General features: G+C 43.2%; 1 protein-coding gene across 1 annotated transcript in view; it reads left to right on the plus strand.

Moving 5' to 3' along the window:
* Positions 1 to 19,031, plus strand: part of Nbas (NBAS subunit of NRZ tethering complex) — a 305,414-nt gene that overhangs the window by 279,189 nt on the left and 7,194 nt on the right. The window contains exons 49-51 of the mRNA XM_038318917.1: positions 900 to 1,039; positions 4,296 to 4,434; positions 9,839 to 9,967. Coding sequence (XP_038174845.1) covers positions 900 to 1,039; positions 4,296 to 4,434; positions 9,839 to 9,967 — 408 coding nt within the window. The remainder of the gene's footprint in view (positions 1 to 899; positions 1,040 to 4,295; positions 4,435 to 9,838; positions 9,968 to 19,031) is intronic.

Genomic DNA, 19,031 nt, shown 5'->3' on the forward strand with positions numbered 1-19,031 from the left:
CTTTTTAGTGTAAAATGACTGCCATTTCCCCCAGAGGCTCTACACGGGCACTGTGTTTACAACTGCGCAATTGGAAGAGAAGCCGTTTGGTCGGCTATGCAGAAACAGAATGGGCACAAATTAGGTGTTTGGTTTAGTTTGTAGCAAAAGCGTCATGTGACAAGTGAACTTGCGTAGAATCTTTGGGTCAAATTAGAGGACTTTCTAGGCACATGGAAGCAAAACAGTTTTCTGATGAATATTGGGAATTAACTTTAGACAATTTAAACATTCTTAATGCATTTGATATTAAGTATACTTAAATACTAGTTTCAAAAGTATTTTAACATGTTAAATGCCATTGACTCATGACTCATGTGTAGAAGGCTATTTGACTTTATTTTGGTAAGGAAAGTTAAGACCTCACTGTAAGTATTTGAACTTCTGAAGCTTTGTGTATTAGGGTGTTTCTTCATTACTGGAATGAAATGCCTGAGGCATTCTGAGTGTGTAATGAACAGAGGTTTACATCGCTGCAGGTACAGAGGATAAAAGACATAGTGATGGCACTGGTTCATCTCTGGCAATGGCCTTCTTGACTGTGCCACCTTCTGATGGGAGTAGTTGGGTAAGAGAGTCAGGCAAGAGTAAGGTCCCATAGTCCCTTTCAGAGGCCATTGTGCCAGCAACCTTGGGACCAATAAACACCTCTAAGGACCAGCCTCCCTAGCTGGGAGCTTTCAGATGACACACATCTGAACCATAGCAGAGTTTTGTTCTGGTTTGGGTTTTGATGCTATTAATTTTAATTCAATATGTGACCAGTATTTTCAAGGTTATTTTTTCATATAGTCACATGCAGTCTTCTGTGAACCAACTCTGCATTGTCATGAGCTTCAACTGTATATTGCTTCTTCCAGGTAGACATAGCTGACATTGAGAATGAAGAAAACCGCTACTCTCTGTTCACGGAGCTCCTAGAATCTAGTCACAGTGAGATTGAATTTCAGCACTTGATTTTACTCTTGCAAGCTTGGCCGCCTATGAAAAGTGAATGTGTGTAAGTATTACGATAAGTTTAGCCTAACTTGACATCCTCTGTCTGAATGTCAGTTTGGAAAATGTAATATCTTCAGCGAAGCTAATGAAAGGAGAGAGAGGAGGTGTGTGTGCCTGTGTGTGTCTGTGTGTACTTGCACACACATATATCAAGGTTTCAGACAGACTCTTCCTTATATGAGGAGTTTATGTTCCAAGCACTCTGAAAATGTGAATGGTACCACACTCTGTTATCCACCATGCTTTTCCTATACATTTTCCTGTACCCCTCTGAACAGATTTAATGCTTTTGTCCATCCTAGCTAAGCACTTACCATGTACTGTGGCAGTGATTTTTTTCTCTTTTTATTATTTTTTTAATTTTTTTCTTAAGAATTTCATACATGTATACAGTGAAATATGATCATGACTATCCCCCATTTTCCTCTCAGTCTCATATCCCACCACATGCCCCTTCCCAAATCCATCCTTTTTTTTTTGATAACCCAGTAAGTACAGATATTGCTGCCCGTATGTGCATGGGTATGGCAGTCTCCACTGCAGCATGGTAATCTACCAGTAGCCACGTCCTCGGGAAAGAAACAAACAAAACAGAAAACCATTCCTGGGGAGTATCCACTGCCACCGGCTCCTCTGTAAGTGGCGGGGCCTGGAGAGCTCTACCTATGTGGGATTTAGACTTGCTTGATCTTGTTGGAGACAGCACTTCATGCACTTCTCCACTTTCTCTGGCTCTAACACCCTCCCCTACTTCTTCTACAGTGTTCTCTGAGCCTTCATGGTGCTGAAACTCCTCTGGCCAAGATTGTGGGCAACTGAGGTCAATGAATACACACATACATGTGTAGAAGACAGTTTGACAGGATGGTCATTTAGCAAAATAACATTAGCAAGTTATACTCTGGGTTCTGTGACCTCCCCAGGCATGAGCTTTTGACCAAATTACAGCACCAGGAATGAATTTTATACCAGATAATTTTTGTTTAAAGACAGATGTGTGTTATGTTATTATCTCTGTGTGTGTTATATTCATGTAGGTAGGTATGCATACCAATATGAAGGCCAGAGTGCAAGCTAAGTTGTCTCTCCCTCTCCATCCTCTTGCTTGAGATAGACTGAGTCTAAACTACTTTATCCAGGCTCTCAGTACACACCTCTCTCCAGGCCCTAATTCTGGTGTTACAGACACACGCAGCTATGTCAGCACCTCCAGCCGGGGTTACAGACATGTGCCTTATGTGGGTACTGGTGATGTGACCTCATACTTCAGGACCTTATGTTTGCAGGGCAGGCACTGACACCCACTAAGCCATCTCTTTAGTCCCTGTGGTTGTAACCTTGCAGTTCAGTGTACAACAGAAGCACGGTTGAATTTCGTTTTCCTTCCTGACAGTTTCACAGGTGGAAGATTTGTTTTCACGACAGGTCTTGGCAGTGTCAACATATAGCTTTTTTCCCCCTACGGTTGATAGCTTTCCAATTTTCACTTGAAGGGGACACTTTATGGTTTCCCTTTGGTGTGTCCGAGCTGCCATTGTCACTATTTCCGCTGGAGTAGGCTACCGCCGAATAAGTAAGGATTAGTTAAGTGCAGGCACCGGGATACTGTTGACAGTTTGTTAGCAGAGGGGGCAGCTAAATGACTGACAGGAAGAAGAACCCATATGTAGCATGGATACCCTGGATCATCATGCAACTGCTTTTGGAATTTTCCTTTTAATGTTTTTTGGATTGTATTTTCATGGGTAACTGAAGAATGCAAGCATAATTGTAAATCTAAAAAGATATATATTATATGTGTGTGAGAGAGATAGAGATCATTACTTGACTTTCAAGGCACTTTAAATTGTTTTTGAAGTATTGGAGTGTCTCTACTTTTCCCTGTATCTAAGCCCAGTGTCTCCTTCAGAGGTGTCGTGCAGTCTGTCACGGCCATGTCTAATTTACAGCATGAGCACAGCATTTCGTTCTGGTATTTTCACTAGGAAATTTGTTGCCTGATTTTTTAAAACAAAGCTGAGAGTGCCTCCTCGAAATTCATATGGAACAAGTAATTCCCATTTATTAAGCACTCACGGTATTGAGCTTGCAGTTTACATACATTACCAATCATTCACACAGCAAACATGCAAAGGGAGTGTTACCTGGTTATGTAGATGAGGAACTGAGTCAGAAGTTAAGTCACTTCAGTTTGCTCATAGCTAACAAGTGAAGGAGACAGAGTTCTCACCAGGACTGGCCCCACCATAGCCTTGGTTCTCTCCTCTCTGTTCTCAGAGATACTTGGGGTACCTGCCTCATCCTGTGCTGTTGGCCATGTGACCCCTCTCTTTTGAACGTCACTGTCTCTCTGAGGCTGATTTTATTGTTAAGAAGCATGAGGCCCTAGGACCTGCTCAGGCCACTCAGTGAGCAGTTCTGCCCTAGACCAGCAATTCTTCCACATCTTGGAATGGGAAGAAGGATGCTTCCCCGAAAATGGTTCCCCTGGAGCAATTTAGGAGCAGGAAAGAACATGTAGGAGAAACTCTTTGCCTGAGCCCTAGGGTGGAACTGTTAGGAGCTCCTGAAGCAAACTAAGGAGGAGATCGTCCTCTGTTTGTTTTATAGCCCGATGCTTTTAGGAAGGAAAAAGAAGCGTGGCTCAGCTCTCTATTGTCTGTGACAATGGTGGCATGCCGACTGTGTTCTGAAGAGAGCGGTTTCACCCTAACTGTTTAGTTTGGGTTTGTGGTTGTTTAAGACAGAGTCTGGTTATGTAGCCCAGAATGGCCTTGAACTAGTGAGCCCCAGTCCCTCATGTCCTACCATGCCTGACTGTCACACCAGCTCTGTTCACCATAGCACCTTCACTGTCCCTGAAGTCTTTCCTGTGCTCTTGCTAAAGCTACCCAGGGCCTGCCAATGCTTGCTAACTGCAGGTTCCTGGGTCCTAGTCGCCAGAACAGAGAGTGATAAATAGAGACTCTAGTGTTGGGTCTATAAATGGCTTAGGAGCCTGAACTCTCAGGACATCTGATGCCCCCAGTGCTTCCATCTGCTTGTTCATGCCACAGAGGCCTGCACATCTTCTCCATGTCACCTTCTCCACAGCTTAGGCTAAAGGAGCACATTATGTACTCTCCAGGTGTGAGCCACCGTAAACACCTTATTTCAGACGTGGAAGGAATTTTTGTTGTTGTTGTTGTTGTTGTTGATCACAGTTGTGAGAGCTTTAATCACCTCCAATGTTTTGCACACTTCTCTGTGAGGAACAGCACAGGCAGCAGCCCATGGGTGAGACTGGCGACTGTGATGCTGACCAGATGCACAGCAGAGAGCAAGCAGGAGCTGGGGGATGAGGTGCTGAAGATCTGCCGCTCTCTCTACAACACCAAGCAAAGGCTGCCCGCGGAGGTGAGTGGATGCTGCGAGCAGCTTCCCCGGATGTCCTTTTTCTTCTCAGCGCCCTCTGTTCTTGTAGTAGCTGTACTAGAACACTTAGCTTAAGCAATTCTGGTGAAGGCCAATAATTTGTAATGGATCTCATGAGGAAGAGCAGCGCTGCAAGGATTCCTGGAAGGTGTTTTCTTCTCTCCAGCGCTCTAGTTCCAGGGCATAGACCAGAGCTGTTCCCTTAGGAGGCCGTTTTATGGCCCATCCTGGCGGACGTTCTGAGGGAACCCAGTGACTCAGGTGTTGTCTGTCTGAACCAGGCCAGTTGTACCCGGTAACCAAGCAAGCACTCTGATCCTTGCATACGTTATAAGGACAGGAGATAGCCACAGCAGTTACTCGCTGTAGCAGACAGCAGAGACTCAGCCACCTCCTTTGTCCCCATGATTTAAGTGTCATAGGAGTATTCGTAATACGTGCACCATAGAAACTTTGGTATTTTCTGTTAGTTATAGTAGCCTGCTGTATGTCCACTCAGCAGTATACTGTTGGGGCAACTCAAATTCTTAAATTTAAGCATTTGGATAATGGCACTAAATGAATTTATTGGTTTTGAGTTTCTGGCAGGTAAGACATAAACTTGAAAGCAAAATTATAAATCTGGGCCTGTAAATCCTCATTGTGATCACTCAAGGAAAACACTCTTACTGCGAATGAACATTTAATGTTGTTTTCCAAATTTGGGACTGAGCAAGTGTTTTTGTTGAATTTTTAAAGACTTATTTGTTTAAAGAACTTTTCCAACCACTGGAATGACAGAGGAATTCTATAAAATATTTAAAGTACCGGCAGCTAAAACAGTGTAGTGGAGTGCGTGTTTGGAGCTCTGTACCATGGCCCTCTTCATATCACTAAGATGGAGCTCTGACCAACCAGGACCAAATGTCAAGACTGAGCCATAGCTGTTGTGTTGAACTGAATGCTGGTTAGAAAGGTCTGCGTAGGCTCTGGAGTTACTGCCTGGCTGTTCCGTCTCCACCACTGTGTCTCCAGCTCTAAGGCAGGACTGAAGCTCCCTGTGGGCTCCTTACCACCACGCCACCACTCTTAGATCCAGACTTCTCCTTGAGGTGGGAAGGGAGTGGATTAATTGCCGCTTCGGAGCAGGTTGCGCCAGTCTCTGTCTAACTTGCTGGAGAGAAAAGTAGTTACTGAATGAGTGCTATTGCCACTGACTGCTTCTTAAGCTCAGCCTCCTTCCTCATGTTGGGCATGCATATAAAAATGTTCCTTGCATGTCATGATTACAGGAGATTAGTAAATGATAAGCATTAGTTTTATTGTTAAATGTGCTCAATAAAAATTTAAAATGTTACTAGGGAGAGAACATAATTATTACAAAATAAAAATGTCTTGAATTTTTTTACATTTCAAAGTTGCTCAGCTTAATCTCAGAGCTCCATAATAATTTTCTTCACCATGGTGCTAAGATTACCCACTCCTCAGTTACTTTTATTCTGCCCGCGGCTAATGACGTGTGTGCCCAAGCTGTGACAGGGCTCTGAGGTGGCCCCACTTCTTCCCGTGTCCCTGTTTCTCATCACCTACAAGCCTCATGATTATAGTTTTTTTTCTTTCCTCCATGACTTGTCAGAGCACTTGTGTGTGTGTGTGTGTGTGTGTGTGTGTGTGTGTGTGTGTGTAATTTCACGCTGTTCCTCCTTCTACCTGCTTCCATACAGCCATGATGGTTTTCCTTGTGGAAAATTACCAGCAAATGAAAATCATTGCTTTTCCAAAGTTGTGCATCCCGCGATTTTGCAAGTTGTGGCGGGTGCTTCTCAGCCTGTATCCGTGGTAATATAAAAGTCTCCTCAAGACCTGAGGGCGTGTGAGATAAGAAACGTAAACAAGATCATGGCATTTCTAGATGGACAGCTCTAAGTCTGCGCTGTCTGTCAGCAGCCCGGCAGGAATTGGGGTCCCAGAGGCTGCAGGCTGCTGTGTGGAAGCAGGTCACCCATATGAACCTGGCTAAGCCCAGCTTGGGAACCTCAAGAGTGGTCATCCTTCCTCACAGCTGAGCACTTTTGACGGTGCTGGGAGCTTGGCTTAGACTCTCCCATGACATCTAAGCTGCTTCCCTTTAGCCTGCTTCTTCCTCGACCACCTCTCATTAACAGGGCTAAAATGCCTTCTTTAAAGGGTTTTGGAACAAACCAAATGACATGGTATGTACTAACGCCTGGCAAACATAGCAAGCAGGTGTTTCAGGTCAGAATCCCTGAGTCTCTGGGTAGAGGTGATAGATGGAGGCAGATTTTGCAGCCAGAAGTGAAGTCTAGGCCCAGCCTTTTTTGAGCAGCTCTGAAGACCAGGAGTCCATGGATAGCCCCATGCCCAGCACAGCCTTCACTGGTGTGACACATCAGAACCCACAACAGAGGGAGGGGACAGCTCCTCTGCATGTGTGAGCAACACACACCTGCTCACACCCCCTCTCAGACTCTAAAACATCTGTTGACACTGATCTGCTGAGTCCCTACAGGTTGTATAAAGGCCAAAAGGGTGTCAGTGGACTGGTGTTACTTCCCTGGCAACACCAGGCTAAGACTTGTCCCTGAGCTTGGGCCTGCTTCTCTGTCCCCTTTCAAGGCCTCTCTTTCTTGTGATGTTGTGTCCTAGCTGTCTGAACTGTGAAGTTGTCAGCTTCAGTGGTTTTGTGGTTCTCTCTGCTCTTCGTCTTCTTGTAGTTCCCTGTGTACGGCTTTTAACTCATCTCTTGCAGTACAAGCCTGGAGAAGATTAGCTAAGAGACTGTACATTCCTAAATGGGTCACATAAACTGGCATCCTGTGTCCTCACAGTCCTTTCCTAGGCCATGTGCTAGCTACCCTCCTTAGATTTTTATCACAAAATAGAGTCATCTGGGAAGAGAAACCTAAATGAGAAAACCTGTCAGATTTCCTATATGATTGATGAGAGGGTGCCACTCCTGAGCAAGTGATCCTGGGTGCTAAAAGAAAGCAGGCTGAGCAAGCCAGTAGACTGCAGTCCTCCATGTGCTCCGCTTCAGTTCCTGGCTCCAGGTTCCTGCTCTAGCACCCCTTTGTGCTGGACTGTAAGCTTTAGGATGAAGTAAACTCTTTATTCCCATAGTCGCCTTTGCTTATGGTTTTATCACAGCAATAGAAAGAAGCTGACACTATCTATTAATTGTCTTCTCAGATGGTGTTTGTACTTTTTATTAAAAATTGTCATTTAGAGCTACAGTCAATAAAGTGTTTAGTGTAAACATGAAACAATGAGGCTCTATGTCAATTAGTGATAGCATATTGAATAAACAGCAGACATGAATGCCAAAAGAGACTCATTTATAAATTTTCAATATGGTATGCACCATGTAACTTTAGAACAGATGAGCATTGCTCACCCTCACGGGGGGGGGGGGGGGCGTATAGGTGAATAGAGAACTGCAGGAGAATCTAATGAAGAGTACAATGGGATGTAGAATGGAGGCTGAGCTCGGCTAGTCGGAGGTGCCTGTCATTGTGTGTAGGCAGAGACTGCTCATTTCCCAGCCGCTCAGACCCGAATAATCATACATTATTAATTGCAACCCTACTTGGCCAATAGATCAGGCATATTCCTAGCTAACCCTTACATCTTAAATTAACCCATTTCTATTAATCTGTGTATTGCCATGAGGCTGTGGCCTACCATTTAAAGGTTCTGGTGGCATCGCTCTCCTTCGGCAGCTACATGGCATCTCCTCACTCCGCTTACTCTCTCTATATGTATCTCTGTTCAGATTTCCTGCCTGGCTTTACTGTGCTAAGCTATTGGCCAAAACAGTTTTTTTTTTCATCAAAAAGCAACACATACACAAAAGGACATCCCACATCAATTGTGTGTCGCTATTCTTGGGGAGATGTTAACCAGTGTGTACTTAGCCAGATAGGGAGCCAACAGCAAACCAGTTATACCACTGACATCCAACTGGATAAACCAGTGAGTTTTACTGGGGTGTCAGGAATGTGAGTGAGGGGTCACTTTCAGGAGCAGAAACTACTCTGGGACAGCTGTATCCCTAAAAGCCCGTCCCAGTGGGTGACAGTTCGTGAAAGCAGAAACTCTGGAGCTCACTGCTCAACTTCAGGCAGCTCACCAGTTTGGAAACTGTCTCATTCAGTTGGTCATCATTGTCATCCCATCCTGGAATACTGGGCAGGGATGCTGAGAGTGCCTTGGGTTTGTGTTTGGAGTGTCCTCTGCCCTGCTGTGGTGGAGTAGCACCTGCAGTGCTATGACCCTTCATTCTTTTTCCAAAGTAGGCTTGCTTTAGTATAATGGGCCATACTGTTGTTTCTCTTTGGTCTAGTGCTCAGTTCTTTATGTCATAGATACAGTCAGGACACTTCAAGTAGCCAGCAGTCAAAACAGTTGTGTGTTTTCTGTCTCTTCATTGTAATAGATTATCTTCTGTTACCTTATTCAGAGTTCTTTTTTTTTTTTTTTTTTTTTTTTTTTGGTAACAGGTTCAGCAAGTAGAATTAAAAACTAAGAATGAAATCCAAGTCTACACTTGTTCACTGTTTTGAACCACAGGTAGTTTTCATGATGATGGAATATCTTAAATATATTAAGAATTCCATTTACTTTAGCATTAGAATTTTGAACATATTTTTAAAGCATTGTCTGTGCTGATGTCCTTCATCTCAGTAGATAAGAACTAGATGTCGGCATCATTAGTGGTGACAGCTGCTATGAAGTCTCTGCTGTGTGCTTAGCGCTGTGCATTTATATTCTTAGGTACACAACAAAAACTGCAAAACAAATACAGTTGGCTCCATTTTATTTATAGGGAAAACAGGGCTTTGAGATTTAGAATAAATTGTAGCACTAGATCCGTGCTGCAATAGATAGTGAGTGTATCCTGCCACTCAAAGCGATATTATACACAGATACACCTGGAAAGATGGCCACAGCTTACAGGAAGGGAATGGACATGTGAGCCCTGCTCACACATACACACATGCACACACACACACACACACACACACACACGTACACACATATACACATCCATATACACATAACCATAAAAACATAAACATATACAAATATAAGCACAAATACATAGATACATATATGCGCAAATATAACGACACATATAGACACACACACATAGAAACAAATATAAACACACATATACACACATACATATACAAACAAATATAAGCCCACAATGAATACACAAATATAAAAACATACATATACACACATACACACATATATGCACAAATATAACCACACATATGTAACCACACACACAATAACAGAGGCGTGTGAAGGTGCATCCAGAAGACGCAGCACAGGGTTGTACTGTTTCCCTGAGTGGAACTCACCTCCTCTGTGATTTCAGGTTGTGAAGGAGCTGTGCCTGCTGCTGTTGGACCAGTCCCTGCTGCTCCCGTCCCTGAAGCTTCTGTTGGAGAGTAGAGATGAGAGTCTACAGGCCATAGCCCTGCAGCAAATCTCAGCTGTCACTAAGGTATGCCCAGTTGATTTACTACTTCTCTTGTTTCAAAGAAGTAAATGAGTGCATTTATCCTCATTAACAATAACCATGATCAATTCCCAGCTGCTTTATAGATAGTATTCTCTGACTATAGCAGGTGCCTCTCTTCCATCCAGGCAGTACATGCTTGGATTCATAGGCAGTTCCTGAGCCTCTCCCATGATCCAGACTCTAGTTGATTGCTGAGAACACAGACACATGTGACAAACATCTTTACAGAGAAACCACAAATAGCATCTCAGTAGCATGAACCAGTGGCCCGGGTACCTTGCTGTTTGGGATTTGGGTCTGGAAAAATTTGATCTGCTTGAGGCTGGCTTCCAACTCCTGGGTTGTGTGTGGTAGCTGCTCACAGACAGAAACATTTCCCAGCAGCAAACACTGTCGACATCTGAAGTCCAGAACTATGGTCCTCTGGAACCTGAGCCTCATTGGAAGCAGCGTTTGACCTTGAAGACAAGTGTGCTTAAGTCACCTTTGGAGATTCCTCCCACAAGCTGGCTGTCCTGTTGTGATGACTGAGGAAAGCAGAGAGATCTCTCTTCCTCTTAAGATGTGCAGTCTTCAGTTAAATAGCTCAGGGCTGTGTTGTATCAAATTCTTATCAAATGATCCTTCCCCAAGGCCTTCTCTACAGACATCCTTGTTTAACGTGAGCATTGTGTGCACATTCATGTACACACAGAGATGCAAGTGGACTCTATCATTTTACTGTCTGTGCTGTCTCCCTGTTAACAAGATGTCTTCTGGGGAGGAGAGAGAAGGGAGCTCTAGAATAGAGGTCTGTGCTGGCTGCAGAAGACAGCTAAGAAATAGAAGAAAAGATGACATTGATAAAATGTTTTATTAATGCAAAATACCCAAATGTTATATAAATTGGATTTGACAACAGTCATTGACGATCCATTGCTTTTGATCAGTTGTATTCTTGAAGTACTATAAGAGTGTCTGCAGAGACTTTGGAATGTCTGCCCCTTGTCACTGATGCTGGCAGGACCTTTGGGCTGCCAGACTGAAGTACTCGGGGGTTGATCTCTTGCTAGCCTCCTGTCTCCTTGCTGGTAGGAATATTTCTTGTATCTTCACTACAATTGAGAAAGTTTTTTTCTGAGCCTGTTTTTTTTTTTCTTATAAACCCAGGAAGATGGGACTGAACCAAATCAGTCAGACTGTGATTCTCCATCACATCCTCCTCTATCAACTATCCATAGTCCCTATTTATTCTCTGAGTCTCTGGTTAGGTGTTCTAAGGTCTTGCAGAGAAGTGATGTGTTATACTAACCTCTCCATCTTCATCCTTCTCCTATATGCCTGGTTAGGAGTCCATCTCCCATTGTCAAAATTCCTCATCTCAAATGCATCCATCAGGACTGCAACTAGAGCAGGGACCCCAAACTACTAACTCACCACCCCTGAAAACACTATCAAAATCAGAAAGTAAATGAGAACTAAATGGTACTAGTGGTTCTCCTCCGTAAGAAGGTTCTCATAGCTTGTGAAGTGCTGCATCGTGCTAAGACTCTGAGTTTACAACTGCTCTGTGCACTGTGGGTAGTTTCCTTGGGGCCACGAAGCTGGGTGGGGCCAGCCAGCAGTGCCCATCAGGCTTGAGACTGAAAGCCACACGTCTAAATTGTCTCACTCGCTATGTGGAGACACTCGCATTTAGAAATTCGGTGATAAGGGTCTACCTTAAGGTACATGTATATTAGGGCAGCCTATTGTTCGCCTGAAATTTATATCACCAAAATGTACATGTCTGGGCATCCTCAGACATGTTACATGTTCTGCATACTCTTATATTCAGTTAAGGAAATGTATAATAAGGTCTCCAATGCTTGTCACTTATCTTTCCCAAGGTAAAGTCTGGTATAACTACAGTAATCACAACCAAGATTGTAAGCATTGACATGACCTATTAGCCTTTTTTTCATCTTTCACCAGAATTCCCCACTTCTCTGTGTGTGGAATCTGTGGCAGGTAGGTCTCCTGTGAGAAGTGTAGTCATGAACCATGGTGTCTCTCTGCCGCAGGCCTTCATTCTGCCCTCTGTAACCTGAGAAACTTTGGCAACATAATCTGCTCTTCATCCCTGTAATTTTGTCATTTCAAGAGATCTGGATAAAAAAAAAGAGATCTGGATAAATGAATATGCAGTTACCATGGTCTGTCATTGTTCTCCAACACTGGGGAAGGGTCATCTCATACATCCCCCAGAAAAGAGCATCAGCAGGCAATACTGTGTGCCCCTGGCCTGCTGTTTTTATATCATCCTTGGCTGCTGAGTGGGAACTAGAAACCTCTGCTGCTTCTTTTTGGTTCTGTCCATTAGTAAGGGCTAAGGTTCATCAATAACTTTAGTTTTCCCCTTATTGGTTGTTGATAGGAGTTCCTGTTGACATTAAAAAAATAACATCTGGCAAAGGGATCCTCTGACAGCAATTGGTCCACACAGTGCACAGCTATGAAAGGAGAAACGCCTACACTTGTTTGCTGGTAGCATGTATTATTTCGCTGTTCATTATCAGCTGCTGACAGCTTTATAGGTGCTCGCAGTTATAGGGAAGATGCTTAAGTGCTAGTGTGGAGCTGGCTGCAGCATTCCCTTCAATGGAGGGACCCACTTCTCCCTCTAAGCGCTTCTGGAATGGAACACCTCTAGTCTTTGGCATGTGACCTTATTCAAATAGGCAGAAGCTTCTATCCTGGGAAGGAAACAATCTTTCCTGAGTTGGTATTGTTGATGACTAGTCAAAACCCTTGGTGATAGTCTGCTGGGTGACTTCTCCATCAGTCTTGGTCTGATTGAGAGCTTGCTCACAGTGCAGTGCTCACCACGAAGGCTGTTCCTTGGCATGCTTGAAGTTGATTTCTAGGTTCTATCTGTTCAGGTCAAAATCCCCAAAGATAGCAAATGTATTTTACTAGTCTTGTGAACTGAGATCATCTCTGCTTACTATTCCAGAATCCTGGTGGCTCCTACCCCTTACTATGTCCTCCTCTGGTGCTTCCCAGTCCCTCTGTCCCCCAGCCCATAGCTCAGACCCCTAGTGTAAAAGAGTAAACCATGTTTCTGACCTTGCCAATGGCCTCTTTCCTTTCACGGTGCCTACATCTCTCAAGTCCCACTTGCTGCCAGGTATGACAATAAGAACATTCCCTATCTCCTCAACACTCCTTCACCCATCATTAATCTTCTGGGAAGTGCTACTCTGTTTTCATAGGGGAGACACTGAGTCACATAGCCAGTGAACAGCCAGACCTAACATTCAAAGTCAGGCTAAGCCATACTGCTTTAAAACATGTTGTGTAAGATACCTTCAAAGAAACGAGATTGTGGAATCACCCTGAAGTGTGTAGTAATGTCAGAGATGAAAAAGATGGGATCAGAGCGGCCACTGAGTCACCCATCTGGATTTTCTTTGTAAGCCTCTTATTCCCTCGGGCTAAGGTCAAGCATGGCAGGGGACAGACCACTTCCCTAGCACTGGGCACTGTGCCATTGTGAGTGCCTTAAGCAAGACTTGCACCCTTTACCTTGTGCACATGGACCTTAGTCTTGCCCTGGGGAGTGACTCAGAGTGAGCGGGGGCCCTTCTTCCCATGGCAGTACTTCACAGGTCTAGCCAGTGTGTTCCTTCTGTCTCGGCATCGAGGCATGAGCACCTGGCAGTTCATCCTGTGACAAGTGCCTGAGCTGGAGGAGAACCTTAAAAGTGCTCAGAAGAACCTGCATGGGTTGGTAAACCCCGTTGAAACCAAGGATCCCAGCTCTCTTTGTCCCTCCAATGCCTCAGTTTCCCCAAGTTTCTCTCCAGTAGGAGTCCCTTAAATGCAGGATTGCTGTTGGTGTTGTCTCTCACTTTCTGCCGTGTTTTGCTATAGTATGATAGTGGGCACATGGCGTGAGGGGCTTCATGACCTCCTCTGTGTCTACAGCGCCCTCCTTTGGTGTTGACCCTAATATCAGTTTGTTCTTTCAAAATGTTTTCCAAACAATTTAGATGTGAGTGGTCCAGTGAAGGAAGGAACCGAGGGCGCTCACTCCCACCTGGTGATGAACAGTGTCACTGTCGCTGTCCTTCCAGCTCTTGTGCTGGAGCTGGGTTTTGCTCCTAAATATGGACGTGTGGATTTCTGTGTCGACTTTAATCTCATGACACTGTTCCTTCCCCACCATCATAAGTTCTCACCTATGCGGCTGTCTTAATGATGGAGTCTGTGGCAGCACGTCACGGGGCCTGACTGTTTCCTCCTGGGCCAGAAAGCTGGTTCGCTCACTTAGGAACTTATTTGAATAGCACCTGTGTTGTAGACAGACGTACTGTTCAGCCCAATGCTGTGTGAAGAGTCAAGACATTTGCAAGACATGTAAAGATGAACCAAGATATCATCCCTCACTCTGTTTAAATGGCATACATATCTCTAGGGCAGAGTGATTCAGGAACGACAGTGAATTGGAGCCCAAAGTCTAGCACTCTGCTCTGTTCACAGCCACAAGCAGGCTGGAGTTCTCAAAGGGCCTCTCCCCGTGTTGTTAGATAAACCTGATGGCTTGGCCAAAGCGTGTTAGATGTTCTTCCAGATGTAGAACTTGCGGTCTGCCAAGGAAGTGGAATCAGAATGTCATGTTCAAATATAGGATACAGACATTATCTTGCATGTGTTTTCATTTGAAGTGCACACTTGTGTACACTTGTTTTTCTTTTATTATTATTATTGTTGTTGTTGTTGTTGTTACAAATTTTCACATCTTCCCCTCCTCCGATTTCCCTTTCCCCAGTCCCCCATCCCCTCCCTCTCCAGTCCAAAGAACACTCAGGGTTCCCTGCCCTGTGAGAAGTCCAAGTTCCTCCCCCCTCCATCCAGGTCTAGGAAGGTGAGCATCCAAACAGACTAGGCTCCCACAAAGCCAGTATATGGAGTAGAATCAAAACCCAGTGCCATTGTCCTTGGCTTCTCAGTCAGCCCTCCATGTCAGCCACATTCAGAGAGTCAGGTTTGATCACATGCTCCATCAGTCCCAGTCCAACTGGCCTTGGGGAGTTCCCATTAGATAGGTCCTCACTGTCACAGTGAGTAGGCATACCCCTCACGGACCTGACTTCCTTGCTCATGTTCTCTCTCCTTCTGCTCCTCATTTGGACCTTGGGAGCTCAGTCCAGTGCTCCAATGTGAGTCTCTGTCTCTATCTCCATCCATCGCCAAATGAAGGTTCTATGGTGGTATACAAGATATTCATCAGAGTGGCTATAGTATAGGGCCAGTTCAGGCACCCTCTCCTCAGCTGCTCAAGGAGCAAGCTGGGGACATCTGCTTGGACACCTGGGAACACCTCTAGAGTCTGGTCTCTTACCAACCCTCAAATGGCTCCCTTAATTAAGATATATACTTCCCTGCTCCCATATCCACTCCTCCTCCATCCCAACTGTCCCATTCTCCCAAGTTCTCCCCATCCTCCACTTCTCACTTCTCTCTCCCCATTTCCCCTTTCCGCCATCCCACCCCCACCCCCAAGCTCTCCATTTTTGCCTGGAAATTCTGTCTACTTCCAATATCCAGGAGGATAACTACATGGTTTCTTTTTTGGGGGGGTTCACCTTCCTATTTAGCTTCTCTGGGATCATGAATTATAGACTCAATGTCCTTCATTTATGGCTAGAATCCACTAATGAGTAAGTACATACCATATTCATCTTTTTGGGTCTGGGTTACCTCACTCAGGATAGTATTCTCTATTTCCATCCATTTACATGCAAAATTCAAGATGTCATTGTTTTTACCACTGAATAGTACTCTAATGTGTATATATTCCACACTTTCTTTATCCATTCTTCCATTGAAGGGCATCTAGGTCGTTTCCAGGTTCTGGCTATTACAAATAATGTTGCTATGAACATAGTTGAACCAATGCTTTTGTAGTATGATAGGGCATCTCTTGGGTATATTCCCAGGAGTGGTATTGCTGGATCCTGGGGTAGGTTGATCCCGAATTTCCTGAGAAACCGCCACACTGATTTCTGTGAAGAATTTTGTTGGAATTTTAATGGAGATTGCGTTGAACTTATAGATTGCCTTTGGTAGAATTGCCATTTTTACTATGTTGATCCTACCCATCCAAGAGCATGGGAGGTCTTTCCATTTTCTGGTGTCCTCTTCAGTTTCTTTCTTCAATACCTTTAAATTCTTGTCAAATAGATCTTTCACTTCCTTGGTTAGAGTTACCCCAAGATACTTTATGCTATTTGTAGCTATCGTAAAAGGTGAGGTTTCTCTGAATTCCCTCTCTGCTTCTCTATCCTTTGTGTATAGGAGGGCTACTGATTTTTTTTTTGAGTTGATCTTGTAGACTGCCACTTCACTGAAGGTATTTTTCAGCTGTAGGAGTTCTTTGGTAGAGCTTTGGGGGTCACTAATGTACACTATCATATCATCTACAAATAACAAAAGTTTGACTTCTTCCTTTCCGATTTGAATCCCCTTGATCTCCTGATGTTGTCTTATTGCTATTGCTAGAACTTCAAGAACTATGTTGAAGAGATATGGTGAGAGTGGACAGCCTTGTCTTGTTCCTGAATTTATTGGAATGGCTTTGAGTTTCTCTCCATTTAATTTGATATTAGCTGTTGGCTTGCTATATATTGCTTTTATTATAGTTAGGTATGATCCTTGTATCCCTAACCTCTCCAAAACCTTTATCATAAAGGGGTGTTGAATTGTGTCAAATGCTTTTTCCTTATCTAATGAAATGATCATATGTTTTTTTTTCTTTCAGTTTATTTATATGATGGATTACATTGATAGATTTTCGTATGTTGAACCAGCCCTGTATCTCTGGGATGAAGCCTACTTGATCGTAATGGATAATTTTTTAATGTATTCTTGGATTCTGTTTGCCAGAATTTTATTGAGAATTTTTGCTTCGATGTTCATGAGTGAGATTGGTTTGTAATTCTCTTTCTTGGTTGAGTCTTTGTGTGGTTTTGGAATCAGGGTGACTGTAGCTTCGTAAAAAGAGTTTGGCAATGACTCTTCTGTTTCTATTATGTGAAACACATTAAGGAGAATAGGTATCAGCTCTTCCTGGTAGTTCTGATAAAATTCTGCATTAAGACCATCAGGTCCTGGGCTTTTTTGGTTGGGAGGGTTTTTATGACAGCTTCTATTTCCTCACGACGTATAGGTCTATTTAAATTGTTTATCTCGTCTTGATTTAGTTTTGGTAAGTGGTACTTATCTAAAAACAAGTCCATTTTTTTTTTTTTTTTACATTTTCCAACTTGGTGGCATATAAGCTTTTGTAGTAAGACCTAATGATTCTCTGGATTTCCTGTGTTCGTTTTTATATTTCCCTTTTCATTTCTGATCTTGTTAATTTGCATGTTTTCTCTCTGCCTTTTGATTAATTTTGATAAAGGTTTGTCAATCTTGTTGACTTTCTCAAAGAACCAGCTCTTTGTTTCATTGATTCTTTGGATTGTTTTCTGTGTTTCTATTTTGTTGATTTCCACCCTCAGTTTGATTATTTTCAATCTTCTACTCCTCCTGGGTGAGTCTGCTTCTTTTTTCTTCTAGAACTTTCAGCTGTGCTGTTAAGTCTCTAATGTGAGCTTTCTCCGTTTTCTTAATGTGGGCACTTAGAGCTATGAACTTTCCTCTTAGCACTGCTTTCATAATGTCCCATAGATTTGGGTATGTTGTGCTTTATTTTCGTTGAATTCAAGGAAGACTTTAATTTCTTTCTTTATTTCTTCCCTGACCCAGGAGTGGTTCAGTAGTTGACTGTTCAGCTTTCAACAGTTTGTAGGCTTTCTGGGGGTAGAATTATTGTTAACTTCTAACTTTATTCCATGGTGATCCAATAAGACACAGGTAGTTACTAATATTTTTTTTGTATCTGTGGAAGTTTGCTTTGTTACCGAGTATGTGGTCAATTTTCGAGAAGGTTTCATGAGCTGCAGAGAAGAAGGTATATTCTTTCCTATTTGGGTGGAATGTTCTATAGATGTCTGTTAAGTCCATTTGATTCATTACCTCCATTGATTCTCTTATTTCTCTGTTGGGTTTTTGTCTGATTGACCTGTCCATTGGTGAGAGAGGAGTGTTAAAGTCTCCTACTATTAGTGTGTGTGGTTTGATGGCTGCCTTGAGTTCTAGTAATGTTTCTTTTACGTAAGTGGGTGCTTTTATATTAGGGGCATAGATATTCAGGATTAAGACTTCATCCTGATGGATTGTTCCTGTTATGAGTATAAAATGTCCCTCTCCATCTCTTCTGATTGATTTTAGTTTGAAGTCAACTTTGTTAGAAATTAGTATGGCCACACCCGCTTGTTTCTTAGGTCCATTTGCTTGATAAACCTTTTCCCAACCCTTTACTCTGAGTAGCTGTCTGTCTTTGTGGTTGAGGTGTGTTTCTTGTAAACAACAGAATGTTGGATCCTGTTTTCGTATCCAATCTCTTAGCCTGTGCCTTTTTATAGGTGAATTGAGTCCATTGATATTAAGTGATATTAATGACCAGTGGTTGTTAACTCTGGTTATTTCTTTTTGGTAGTAGAGTTTGTGTGTTTCCCTTCTTTGAGATGTGCTGGTGAAGGGTCGCTAGATGTCCAAGTTATTGTGGGCATTGTTGGACTTCTTGGTTTGTGATTTTCCCTCTATTACTTTCTGTAAGGCTGGATTTGTGGCTACATATTGTTTAAATTTGTTTTTATCCTGGAAAATTTTGTTTTCTCCATTTATAGTGAACAAAAGCTTGGCTGGGTATAGTAGTCTGGGCTTGTATCCATGGTCTCTTAGTTTCTGCAGTACATCTATCCAGGACCTCTTGGCTTTCATGGTTTCCATAGAGAAGTCAGGTGTAAGTCTGATAGGTTTACCTTTATAAGTTACTTGACCTTTTTCCTTTGCAGCTCTTAATATTCTTTATTTATTCTGTATGTTTTGTGTTTTAATTATTATATGGCAAGGGGTGTAGTGAGAGCTGCGGGCAGTCTGCTTTCTGCTGCCCAGCTCCCGGCCATCTGGCTCCTGC

The sequence above is a fragment of the Arvicola amphibius genome, chromosome 2 (genome assembly GCF_903992535.2).
Source record: "Arvicola amphibius chromosome 2, mArvAmp1.2, whole genome shotgun sequence".
Taxonomy (NCBI): Eukaryota; Metazoa; Chordata; class Mammalia; order Rodentia; family Cricetidae; genus Arvicola; species Arvicola amphibius.